Below are 13,097 nucleotides of genomic sequence, written 5' to 3'. Positions count from 1 at the left end.
AATACCACGAGTCTTGCAGTCATTTGTTTTCCAGTAACTGTGCGAAAAGACTAATCAAAATCATTACGACAATGGACACAGGGAATGAGAAAAGGCCAGAAGGGACACCGTCTGTCCGTCTTTCTGCTGTCTGCCTCTGACTGTCTGTCTGTCTGTCTGTCCAACCTTAGGGATCTGCATCTATGTACAGTAGTTCATGTGTTTGGGCTGTTTTGATTTTTTTTCACCTTTATTTAACCAGGTAGGCTAGTTGAGAACAAGTTCTCATTTGCAACTGCGACCTGGCCAAGATAAAGCATAGCAGTGTGAACAGACAACAGAGTTACACATGGAGTAAACAATTAACAAGTCAATAACACAGTAGAAAAAAAAATGGGCAGTCTATATACAATGTGTGCAAAAGGCATGAGGAGGTAGGCGAATAACACAATTTAACACTGGAGTGATAAATGATCAGATGGTCATGTACAGATATTGGTGTGCAAAAGAGCAGAAAAGTAAATAAATAAAAAAACAGTATAAAAACAGTATGGGAATGAGGTAGGTGAAAATGGGTGGGCTATTTACCAATAGACTATGTACAGCTGCAGCGATCGGTTAGCTGCTCGGATAGCTGATGTTTGAAGTTGGTGAGGGAGATAAGTCTCCAACTTCAGCGATTTTCGCAGTTCGTTCCAGTCACAGGCAGCAGAGTACTGGAACGAAAGGCGGCCAAATGAGGTGTTGGCTTTAGGGATGATCAGTGAGATACACCTGCTGGAGCGCGTGCTACAGATGGGTGTTGCCATCGTGACCAGTGAACTGAGATAAGGCGGAGCTTTACCTAGCATGGACTTGTAGATGACCTGGACCCAGTGGGTCTGGCGACGAATATGTAGCGAGGGCCAGCCGACTAGAGCATACAAGTTGCAGTGGTGGGTGGTATAAGGTGCTTTAGTGACAAAACGGATGGCACTGTGATAGACTGCATCCAGTTTGCTGAGTAGAGTGTTGGAAGCCATTTCGTAGATGACATCGCCGAAGTCGAGGATCGGTAGGATAGTCAGTTTTACTAGGGTAAGCTTGGCGGCGTGAGTGAAGGAGGCTTTGTTGCGGAATAGAAAGCCAACTTTTGATTTTCGATTGGAGATGTTTGATGTGAGTCTGGAAGGAGAGTTTGCAGTCTAGCCAGGCACCTAGGTACTTATAGATATTCAAGGTCGGAACCATCCAGGGTGGGGATGCTAGTCGGGCATGCGGGTGCAGGCAGCGATCAGTTGAAAAGCATGCATTTGGTTTTACTCGCATTTAAGAGCAGTTGGAGGCCACGGAAGTAGTGCTGTATGGCATTGAAGCTCGTTTGGAGGTTAGATAGCACAGTGTCCAATGACGGGCCGAAAGTATATAGAATGGTGTCGTCTGCGTAGAGGTGGATCAGGGAATCGCCCGCAGCAAGAGCAACATCATTGATATATACAGAGAAAAGAGTCGGCCCGAGAATTGAACCCTGTGGCACCCCCATAGAGACTGCCAGAGGACCGGACGGCATGGCCTCCGATTTGACACACTGAACTCTGTCTGCAAAGTAATTGGTGAACCAGGCAAGGCAGTCATCCGAAAAACCGAGGCTATTGAGTCTGCCGATAAGAATATGGTGATTGACAGAGTCGAAAGCCTTGGCGAGGTCGATGAAGACGGCTGCACAGTACTGTCTTTTATCGATGGCGGTTATGATATCGTTTAGTACCTTGAGTGTGGCTGAGGTGCACCCGTGACCGCCTTGGAAACCAGATTGCACAGCGGAGAAGGTACGGTGGGATTCGAGATGGTCAGTGACCTGTTTGTTGACTTGGCTTTCGAAGACCTTAGATAGGCAGGGCAGGATGGATATAGGTCTATAACAGTTTGGGTCCATGGTGTCTCCCCCTTTGAAGAGGGGGATGACTGCGGCAGCTTTCCAATCCTTGGGGATCTCAGACGATATGAAAGAGGTTGAAAAGGCTGGTAATAGGGGTTGCGACAATGGCGGCAGATAGTTTCAGAAATAGAGGGTCCAGATTGTCAAGCCCAGCTGATTTGTACGGGTCCAGGTTTTGCAGCTCTTTCAGAACATCTGCTATCTGGATTTGGGTAAAGGAGAACCTGGAGAGGCTTGGGCGAGGAGGCGGAGCTGTTGGCCGAGGTTGGAGTAGCCAGGCGGAAGGCATGGCCAGCCGTTGAGAAGTGCTTATTGAAGTTTTCGATAATCATGGATTTATCGGTGGAGACCGTGTTACCTAGCCTCAGTGCAGTGGGCAGCTGGGAGGAGGTGCTCTTGTTCTCCATGGACTTCACAGTGTCCCAGAACTTTTTGGAGTTGGAGCTACAGGATGCAAACTTCTGCCTGAAGAAGCTGCCCTTAGCTTTCCTGACTGACTGCGTGTATTGGTTCCTGACTTCCCTGAACAGTTGCATATCACGGGGGCTATTCGATGCTATTGCAGTCCGCCACAGGATGTTTTTGTGCTGGTTGAGGGCGGTCAGGTCTGGAGTGAACCAAGGGCTGTATCTGTTCGTGGTTCTGCATTTTTTGAACAGAGCATGCTTATCTAAAATGGTGAGGAAGTTACTTTTAAAGAATGACCAGGCATCCTCAACTGACGGGATGAGGTCAATGTCCTTCCAGGATACCCGGGCCAGGTCGATTAGAAAGGCCTGCTCACAGAAGTGTTTTAGGGAGCGTTTGACAGTGATGAGGGGTGGTCGTTTGACTGCGGCTCCGTGGCGGATACAGGCAATGAGGCAGTGATCGCTGAGATCCTGGTTGAAGACAGCGGAGGTATATTTGGAGGGCCAGTTGGTCAGGATGACGTCTATGAGGGTGCCCTTGTTTACAGAGTTAGGGTTGTACCTGGTGGGTTCCTTGATGATTTGAGTAAGATTGAGGGCATCTAGCTTAGATTGTAGGACTGCCGGGGTGTTAAGCATATCCCAGTTTAGGTCACCTAACAGAACAAACTCTGAAGCTAGATGGGGGGCGATCAATTCACAAATGGTGTCCAGGGCACAGCTGGGAGCTGAGGGTGGTCGGTAGCAGGCGGCAACAGTGAGAGACTTATTTCTGGAGAGAGTAATTTTCAAAATTTGTAGTTCAAACTGTTTGGGTATGGACCTGGAAAGTATGACATTACTTTGCAGGCTATCTCTGCAGTAGACTGCGACTCCGCCCCCTTTGGCAGTTCTATCTTGACGGAAGATGTTATAGTTGGGTATGGAAATCTCTGAATTTTTGGTGGCCTTCCTGAGCCAGGATTCAGACACGGCAAGGACATCAGGGTTAGCAGAGTGTGCTAAAGCAGTGAGTAAAACAAACTTAAGGAGGAGGCTTCTGATGTTGACATGCATAAAACCAAGGCTTTTTCAATCACAGAAGTCAACAAATGAGGGTACCTGGGGACATGCAGGGCCTGGGTTTACCTCCACATCACCCGCGGAACAGAGAAGGAGTAGTATGAGGGTGCGGCTAAAGGCTATCAAAACTGGTCGCCTAGAGCGTTGGGGGCAGAGGATAAGAGGAGCAGGTTTCTGGGCATGGTAGAATATATTCAGGGCATAATGCGCAGACAGGGGTATGGTGGGGTGCGGGTACAGCGGAGGTAAGCCCAGGCACTGGGTGATGAGAGAGGTTGCATCTCTGGACATGCTGGTTGTAATGGATGAGGTCACCGCATGTGTGGGAGGTGGGACAAAGGAGGTAACAGGGGTATGCAGAGTGGATCTAGGGGCCCCATTGTGAACTAAAACAATGATAACTAACCTGAACAACAGTATACAAGGCATATTGACATTTGAGAGAGACAGCGAGGCATACAGTAATCACAGGTGTTGAATTGGGAAAGCTAGCTAAAAACAGTAGGTGAGGCTAATCAGCTAGGACAACAAACAGCAGGTAAAATGGCGTTGACTAGGCAACTGGGCCGACAGAAAACAAACAAGCAGAATGGAGTACCGTGATTAATGGACAGTCCAGCGTGCGTCAGCTATGTAGCCAAGAGATCAGTGTCCAGGGGGCAGCGGTGGATGGGCAGGGAAGCTGGGGTGGCGAGTGTCATCCAGGTTTTAAAAAAAACTAACAATGACTAAATAGCTTGTAGCTAGTTAGCTGGTTAGCGTCTGGAGGTTCTTGAGTGTGTCATAAAAATAAAATTAAGGAACACATGCTAATAATGACACTAGAATTCCCGTAATATAAATTATATTATTATGTGTTAAATAATATTATATTTGTTGTATCACAACAAAGCATAAGGGAGGGGTAAAAAAAAATATATGAGCAAATATACACTGGGTAAAAACACATGACGAATATACTTTCCTAGTTGTACAGAGCCAGAAAAAAGTTAGGAACTGTAAATGGCACAAACACATGACACATGAAAACTTATGGGCCAACATCCGGTGAACTTGCAGAGCGCCAAAGTCTCAAGTCTTAGCACTCAAGTCCCAAGTCAAAAACAGGTAAGTCCGAGTCAAGTCAAGATCGACAAGTCTCAAGTCAAGTCTCAAGACCTAAACTTTGAGTTGAGTCCTAAACAAGTCAAAATGTTCACCAAATGTAAAACCATTTCTTATTTTTAACAAGAGTAAGAGTTAGTATATTATATTTACGCAAATCATCAACGCTTTTAAAAATATATTTATTATTTTCCAAATCAACTTCATATTTCCATGGAAATACATGGGTAGCCATGAGGAAGACCTCTCCCCCCCCATAGCAATCGACTATCAAGGATCGCAATCGGGCGATGTAGGCTTGTACACAATCGCCAAACCTTAACACACACCCTCTCTGTGTGTGGTTACAGTAGGCTAACGTGTGTCAATGGTTTTTAGGAATAGCAGTAACATCAGGCAGGATTTAGACAACCAACTGCTTAGCCAGTTGTACCTCAATCTTGGGTGCAATGATCACGTTCCCGCACTGACTCACTGTGTGGAGGCTCACTGATTTAACTTTATGTTAGCCTACATGCTACACTAGCAAAGTTAAACTATATAGCTGTCGGCTATATTAGCCACGACTTACCGTTCTTTGTGCAACTTCAAATGTCGAACAAAGTTGGAACTTACTGCGCCTCCGTCTAATTTTCTTCCGACATGTTTTGCAAGTTGCATTCCATTTTTTTTATACAGCGTGGTCTTTATATTCGAAAATAATAATTTGGGGTATCATCTTTCTAAAGACTCAGTCTGAATTCACCCGCCGACTTTCCTCTGCACTACCACGCCCAACTTTTTCTCATCTGGTACAATTTGATTGGCTGATGTCTGATTCAAACTGTAATCAGTTAAATGAAGAGTTGATGCGCTGCACACTTTTTTTAATAGCATAATTTTATATATTTGGGTTTGGGGAGGGTATCAAGTCAGTTCGAGTTAAAAGGCTCAAGTCCAAGTTAAGTCCCGAGTCATTGGTGTTAAAGTCAAAGTCGAGTTGCAAGTCACCTCTGCTCCCTACTTTACATAACCTCTTTATACAAGCCTCTTCATCGAGACCTGTAATGCTCGGTTTTAAGTCAGATTCTTAGACAAGAAAAATACATACATCCTTCCACATGACTCACCTCATAGGAATTACTATGAAACAGAGAAAGGAAATAGGGTGGTGACATAGTGGTGTGGGTTTCTGGGTGGGTTTCTGTGATGGTCAACCTCTGCGATAATCATACAAATTGAAAATACCAAAATATTGGAGAGTGAAATCTCTTTAAAATGTCAAATTGAGTTGTTCATAACAATTACACAGTCCTCCATTTCATTTCCTTGTGGCAAGGTTAATGTATATATGCTTATATTTTAGTTGGATGTGAAACAATAGCCTTTGCTGAGCTTATGATGTAGCTTCTTCTCAAACGTTTCACATGATGCTACAAAGAATGAATGAGGTCAGAACAATTCACGGAGAATGGCCAAGCCCACAGATTTGCAGTAAGTGGAAAACGTATCTCCAATCTTAATTTGATCACTCTGTGGTCGCAGAGAAGCAGGAACAAATTAAGATAGTGTGTGTGTGTAAAGAGTTCAGTAGTGGCCAAAAGTTTTGAATGACATATATTAATTTCCACAAAGTTTGCTGCTTCAGTGTCTTTAGATATTTTTGTCAGATGTTACTATAGAATACTGAAGTATAATTACAAGCATTTCACAAGTGTCAAAGGCTTTTATTGACAATTACATGAAGTTGATGCAAAGAGTCAATATTTGCAGTGTTGACAATCCGCCCTGGCATGCGGTCAATTAACTTCTGGGCCACCACATCCTGACTGATGGCAGTCCATTCTTGCATAATCAATGCTTGGAGCTTGTCAGAAGTTGTGGGGTTTTGTTTGTCCACCCGCCTCTTGAGGATTGACCACAAGTTCTCAATGGGACTAAGGTCTGGGGGGGTTTCCTGGCCATGGACCCAAAATATCGATGTTTTGTTCCCCGAGCCACTTATCACTTTTGCCTTATGGCAAGGTGCTCCATCATGCTGGAAAAGGCATTGTTCTGAATGGTTGGGAGAAGTTGCTCTCGGAGGATGTGTTGGTACCATTCTTTATTCATGGCTGTGTTTTTAGGCAAAATTGTGAGTGAGCCCACTCCCTTGGCTGAGAAGCAACCCCACACATGAATGATCTCAGGATGCTTTACTGTTGGCATGACACAGGACTGATGGTAGTGCTCACCTAGTCTTCTCCGGACAAGCTTTTTTCCGGATGCCCCAAACAATCGGAAATGGGATTCAGAGAAAATGACTTTACCCCAGTCCTCAGCAGTCCAATCCCTTTACCTTTTGCAGAATATCTGTCTGTCCCTGATGTTTTTCCTGGAGAGAAGTGGCTTCTTTGCTGCCCTTCTTGACACCAGGCCATCCTCCAAAAGTCTTTGCCTCACTGTGCATGCAGATGCACTCACACCTGCCTGCTGCCATTCCTGAGCAAGTTCTGTACTGGTGGTGCCCCGATCCCTCAGCTGAATCAACTTTAGGAGACGTCCTGGCACTTGCTGGACTTTCTTGGGCGCCCGGAAGCCTTCTTCACAACAATTGAACCGCTCTCCTTGAAGTTCTTGAAGATCCGATTGATGGTTGATTTAGGTGCAATCTTACTGGCAGCAATATCCTTGCCTGTGAAGCCATTTTTGTGCAAAGCTATGATGATGACACGTGTTTCCTTGCAGGTAACTATGATTGACAAAGGAAGAACAACGATTCCACGCACCACCCTCCTTTTGAAGCTTCCAGTCTGTTATTCGAACTCAATCAGCATGACAGTGCTCTCCAGCCCTGTCCTCGTCAACACACCTGTGTTAATGAGAGAATCACTGACATGATGTAAGCTAGTCCTTTTGTGGTAGTGCTGAAATGCAGTGGAAATGTTCTTGGGGGATTCAGTTCATTTGTATGGCAAAGATGGACTTTGCAATTGATTGCATTTCATCTGATAACTCTTCATAACATTCTGGAGTATATGCAAATTGCCATGATACAAACTGAGGCAGCAGACTTTGTGAAAATTAATATTTGTGTCTTTCTCAAAACTTTTGGCCACGACTGTCGATGTTGCTTTCGCAACAGCTCATTTTAAAAAAAGTTTTATTTTTAATTTTACCTTTATTTAACCAGGCAAGTCAGTTAAGAACAAATTCTTATTTTCAATGACGGCCTGGGAACAGTGGGTTAACTGCCTGTTCAGGGGCAGAACGGCAGATTTGTACCTTGTCAGCTGGGGGGTTTGAACTCACAACCTTCTGGTTACTAGTCCAACGCTCTAACCACTAGGCTACCCTGCCGCCACAATGGGGATCTTACAATTTTTTCTGAATATTTAAACACTAACAGTGGTCCTTGAAGTACTATCTCTGAAACCATTACCACTTGGAGCCAATGCATTTACCAAGGGTACCAAACTGAATGCACATTCTCTGCTTTACACTCAGTTTGTAATTTAATAACACACTTCTAGAAAAACTGTAAACATTGGTCTCTACATTGCTACACTATTTTGCCAATTGCCTTTCCACATTGACACGTGGAAACACATTCAGATAATTAGTTCACTTACAAGTTCATAGCTTGAGCACTATAAATAGACCACAGGTAAACATTTGGTTTGGACAACAATGGAGACCAATATTGGACAAAGAGTAAGAGGGGTGAGAACTAGAGGAGGAGAAGAAGTAAGAGGAGGAGAAGAAGGAAGAGTTGAAGTAGGATGGGGGGGAAGGAGAGGACAGGGAAGAGGAGTCAGGAATATAATAACTGATGAAATCAGAGCGACCGTTGTTGACCATGTTGTCAACCATGGGATGAGCATGAGGGATGCCATGGGATGAGCATGAGGGAGGCTGGGCAACAGGTTAAACCAAATCTGAGCCTCTATACTGTTGCATGTATCATCTGGGTATTTCAAAATGAGAACCGGTACATAACTAAGTGCTGTTGTCTTACTGCTACAGTAATATGTACTGTACTTTCATAATGAGAAGGATCTATCACTAAAACCATTAAAATGTTTTTACAGAACTGCAAGAAAACCAGTATCTGGTTGAAGAGGTTGACTATTCACCCCAGAGCAGGAGCCCCACATTGTAAATATGGTCATTTCAAATAACTGCATCAGACTCAGAGGACTGCAGGACCACATAATGGCAGATAACACCATATTCCAAAACGTCAGCGTGAGTCTCTTTATACCATCTTATCATTGGTACTAGATCTGGAAGTGTATAGTGCTACGTCATATTAACTGATCCCTGCCTTTTCGTACTGTGCTACATTGTTTTGTCTTCTTTCAGAGAGTCGTGGAGCTAGAAGCAGATGCAGTGCATCATGAGCTAATATATGTGGACGAAGCAGGTTTCAGCCTTGCAAAAACAAGGGGCCATGGCAGAAATATCAGACGCCACCGTGCCATCATCAACGTCTTGGGACAACGTGGTGGCAACAATGTGTGCGGCTATTAAATTACAATAAATGTTTATTTATTTATTTATTTTTATTTCAGCTTTATTTAACCAGGTAGGCAAGTTGAGAACAAGTTCTCATTTGCAACTGCGACCTGACCAAGATAAAGCATAGCAGTGTGAACGGACAACACAGAGTTACACATGGAGTAAACAATTAACAAGTCAATAATACAGTAGAAAAAAGGAGAGTCTATATACATTGTGTGCAAAAGGCATGAGGTAGGCGAATAATTACAATTTTGCAGATTAACACTGGAGTGATAAATGATCAGATGGTCATGTACAGGTAGAGATATTGGTGTGCAAAAGAGCATAAAATAAAAAAATAAAAACAGTATGGGGATGAGGTAGGTAAAAATGGGTGGGCTATTTACTGATAGACTATGTACAGCGGCAGCGATCGGTTAGCTGCTCAGATAGCAGATGTTTGAAGTTGGTGAGGGAGATAAGTCTCTAACTTCAGTGATTTTTGCAATTCGTTCCAGTCGCTGTTCCCTGTGACAGTCACCACAATAAAGGTCTTATCATGAAGTATAAACAGCCACAGCCTTCCCAAATTCCCCCGATAGCAGGTGTAAGGGGAGAGAAAAGAGTCAACAAGCTGTCTGACAACTTTCAGTCAAAGGTAGGCTAAAAACTAATGTAATTTTCAATAGACCTCATGATATTTTAACAGTCGGCCAGTGCTTCATAGGCCTAGGCTACCTTAAAACTAAGATACAACAAAACAGAAAATTTGATTTGAACAGTGTTGTGACTGACAGGATTTTAAATGGATTAAATTGCAACAAATACAAAAACAAAACTTTAGATGAATGTGTATATTTCTCCATTTACAGTGCCAGCTGTTCCTGTGCTTTTAAGCACTTCTGGTTGGAACAGACATTTCTCGGGATAGAAAATTGGTAGAATCTCTGGAAAATATGAAACCTTACTTACTACTACATATTTGTAAGATGAGCATTGTACTGTATTTCTCTCTCATGGCCATGCGGCTGAGTTGTGAAGAAATAAAAAATTGCCACCCACGTCAGTACGTGAAGGAAAAGGTGATGTCTTTGCAATTCAGCTACACCTGTGAGAGGTCATAGCCAGCATTCTTTAATCTGGTGATCCACCTGAAGGAATTAAAATAATACAACTCAATCTGGCAACCCTGAAACGAATGAGATGACCTGCCATTCATTGTTAGGGGGCCTGATCCTGAACCAGATGGTACACATTAAAGTGGCAATATGTAACGTTTTGGGCGACCTGACCAAATTGACATAGAAATGTGAATTATAGATTGATCATTCTACTTGAAAACAAGTATAAGAAGCGGTAGATCTGTTCTATGTCCACTATTTCTATGCTTTCTGTTCTTACGTTTTGTTTTTGCATCTTTTACTTTCGGTTTTGTACACCAGCTTCAAACAGCTGAAACAACAATATTTTTGGTTATGGAAAATATCATTTACAGTGGTTTAGAAGGCATAATGACTCTACACTATACTAGCTTATTTTGTCACATAAACTGAAATCAGGTGAACTATTAGAGTTTTAGCAACCAGGAAACGTTGCAGCGATTTCTGCATATTGCAACTTTACAGAGTATGTTGGCTACTCGTGTGTGTGTGTGTGTGGGGGGGGGTTACAGAGTTACCAAGCCACTGGGAATGTAATGATGTTACTGTTTGAGTCATATGGGGTGAGATGATTTTCAGATGCAATAGTAACACTATTACTGTAAACATCAAGCGGGCCCTCTTCAATCAAATGTTTTGAATTCATTTTCCGTTGACTTCATTCTCATTTTACAAAGCAGAACAAAGTTTAATAGCAGAATGACCCGTTTTCGATTCAATCAAAGGCGCCTGGTTACTAGTAGGTAGGTGTTCATGTAGCCATTGAAGACACTCTTGACTGCAGCAAGTGGAGGTGGGGGAGAGGCGTATGCTCCGCTGGGCAGAAATGCAGGAAAACACAGTCATGTGAGAAGCAGGATACTCATCGGAATGCAGAGGGCTTTGTGGTCTCCGGGCCAGAAAGAAGAGAAACCAAGGAACACTTTCTCATTTCTATTTATTATCATTTTTTCTCTCTTGTCAAAACACTTTGCTTAATTGCTGGGTTGGCTTCTGGTTCTGTGCAGGCACTTACCTATTGAAACTCTCTCTGTTCCAGTAAGCATCGGTGACTTTGCCATGGGGATTTTGTACATAATCTCTCATATAAAACAGCTCAATGGTAGAAAGTCACAACTATTCTTCTATTACCCCCAACAATAATTGTTTACAAATGATCACTTCTTATTTTCTGAGTTTAATTTCTCAACACACATTGAGCTATATACAAATTAATGATGTGGTCGCCGAGCAGTTTCAAAGAGGTTTCTTCCATATCTTCCTGTATCCGTCTGCAAACATCTACTTTGAGCGTTTGCTTTGCCTGCCTGGAGTGCCAGGTGGGTGGAGTTTGCACTTTTGGGATCATTTGTATTGGTTTCATTGCATCAGGCAAGCAGAGCTACAGTATTTTGAATGGTATTTGAACCGAAGTCCAGGTATACATCATCATACAACCATTGCTATTCTATGAGATTAAGTAAATGCAATGCCAGCAACAGGGGTTACCCTGACACACTCTCTCCTCTCTGCCTCACTCACCTGCCAGGGCCTTGATGCGCGAGCGCTCGAACAGGCGAGCCGAGCTGTTCTCATTATCCCACTCGTCATCCCAGCGGTTGTTGACCGTGTCGCTGCTACTGTACTGCTGCGTGATCTCCATGTGTTCATATTCCGCGGCTACTGTCGTCATCCTGACCTTTCACCTCTGACCTTTTCACCGATTACACTTCATCAGTGGCTTCTGATGAAGCCCTGCAATCACAGAAACAGAGAGAGACATGTTCACATACACGCCACACTCAGTTAGGACACCAGGGCTGTATTAGGTGTAGGATGAAGTTGCCCCGAGATGCTGATCTTCGGTCAGTTTAGCATATTCCCCTCTAATGGTTTGTGGTTAGGGTTGTGGGAGGGGAAGCTGATTCTAGTTCTGTACCTGGGGTGGACTTCTCCCAGCAGTGGAATTACATATTGTAGATGGCGTTCAAAGTCGTCTATGTGCTGTTATGCTGTGCATCTCAAAATATTGCTGTATCATATTAATGTGGTTGTGAGATCTGATCATCTGTGCAGCACGACTACAGAAAAGATGACCTGGAACGCAACCATTGTATAAGGGCAGAACTATGGGGATATTTTGAGTAAGATTTCAGCCTGATTTTTCACGCTATACTCTCAGTTAGTTTCCTAAACATGGTTCATAGGTAAACAAATGGAGCAATAGGACACAATGTCTATCTCTTGGTTTAATCACATTTTACAAATATGTCAAGGATTTAAACACAATTACAGATTTGTGAAAAGTGAGAAAATTGTGAAAAGTGATAAATTTTATGACAATGACACATTTTGTCATAATAGAAATTACATTATAGTGAAATGGAGACAACAGTGTTACAAATGTAAGTTGTGTTACCCCACTCAAAGTGAATTAGCCAGCAATGTGTTGCTGATGCCTAAGGACAAAACTTATCAAGACACACAGTGCCATCTTCTGGTAAAACTCGAGACTCACTTCTACCAGAATGTTTTCTATCAAATATACCACATTCCACATTCAATCAGGGTAGCCCTTTCCTGCAGTCAATGACCAAAAGCACCCTCTTTGGCATCATGGGTGGAAAGTTATTCATATGTTTCACATTTGTCAGCTAACCGATCGCTGCAGCTGTACATAGTCTATCGTTAAATAGCCCACCCAATTTTACCTACCACATCCCCATACTGTTTTTATTTATTTACTTTTCTGCACACCAATATCTCTACCTGTACATGACCATCTGATCATTTATCACTCCAGTGTTAATCTGCAAAATTGTAATTATTCGCCAACCTCATGCCTTTTGCACACAATGTATAGACTTTTTTTCTACTGTGTTATTGACTTGTTAATTGTTTACTCCATGTGTAACTCTGTGTTGTCTGTTCACACTGCTATGCTTTATCTTGGCCAGGTCACAGTTGCAAATGAGAACTTGTTCTCAACTAGCCTACCTGGTTAAATAAAGGTGAAATAAATAA

The 13,097-nt window shown here is 43.1% G+C and overlaps 1 protein-coding gene across 1 annotated transcript in view; it reads right to left on the bottom strand.

The window, feature by feature from the left end:
* The window catches only part of LOC124015154 (spectrin beta chain, non-erythrocytic 1-like), a 110,200-nt gene that overhangs the window by 80,142 nt on the left and 16,961 nt on the right, over positions 1-13,097 (bottom strand). The window contains exon 2 of the mRNA XM_046330144.1: positions 11,616-11,828. Coding sequence (XP_046186100.1) covers positions 11,616-11,766 — 151 coding nt within the window. The 5' untranslated portion in view covers positions 11,767-11,828. The remainder of the gene's footprint in view (positions 1-11,615; positions 11,829-13,097) is intronic.

Source organism: Oncorhynchus gorbuscha, linkage group LG26, assembly GCF_021184085.1.
Source record: "Oncorhynchus gorbuscha isolate QuinsamMale2020 ecotype Even-year linkage group LG26, OgorEven_v1.0, whole genome shotgun sequence".
NCBI classification, from domain to species: Eukaryota; Metazoa; Chordata; class Actinopteri; order Salmoniformes; family Salmonidae; genus Oncorhynchus; species Oncorhynchus gorbuscha.
Note: the sequence above shows the minus strand (reverse complement) of the source record. Positions and strands in the feature narration are given on the sequence as shown.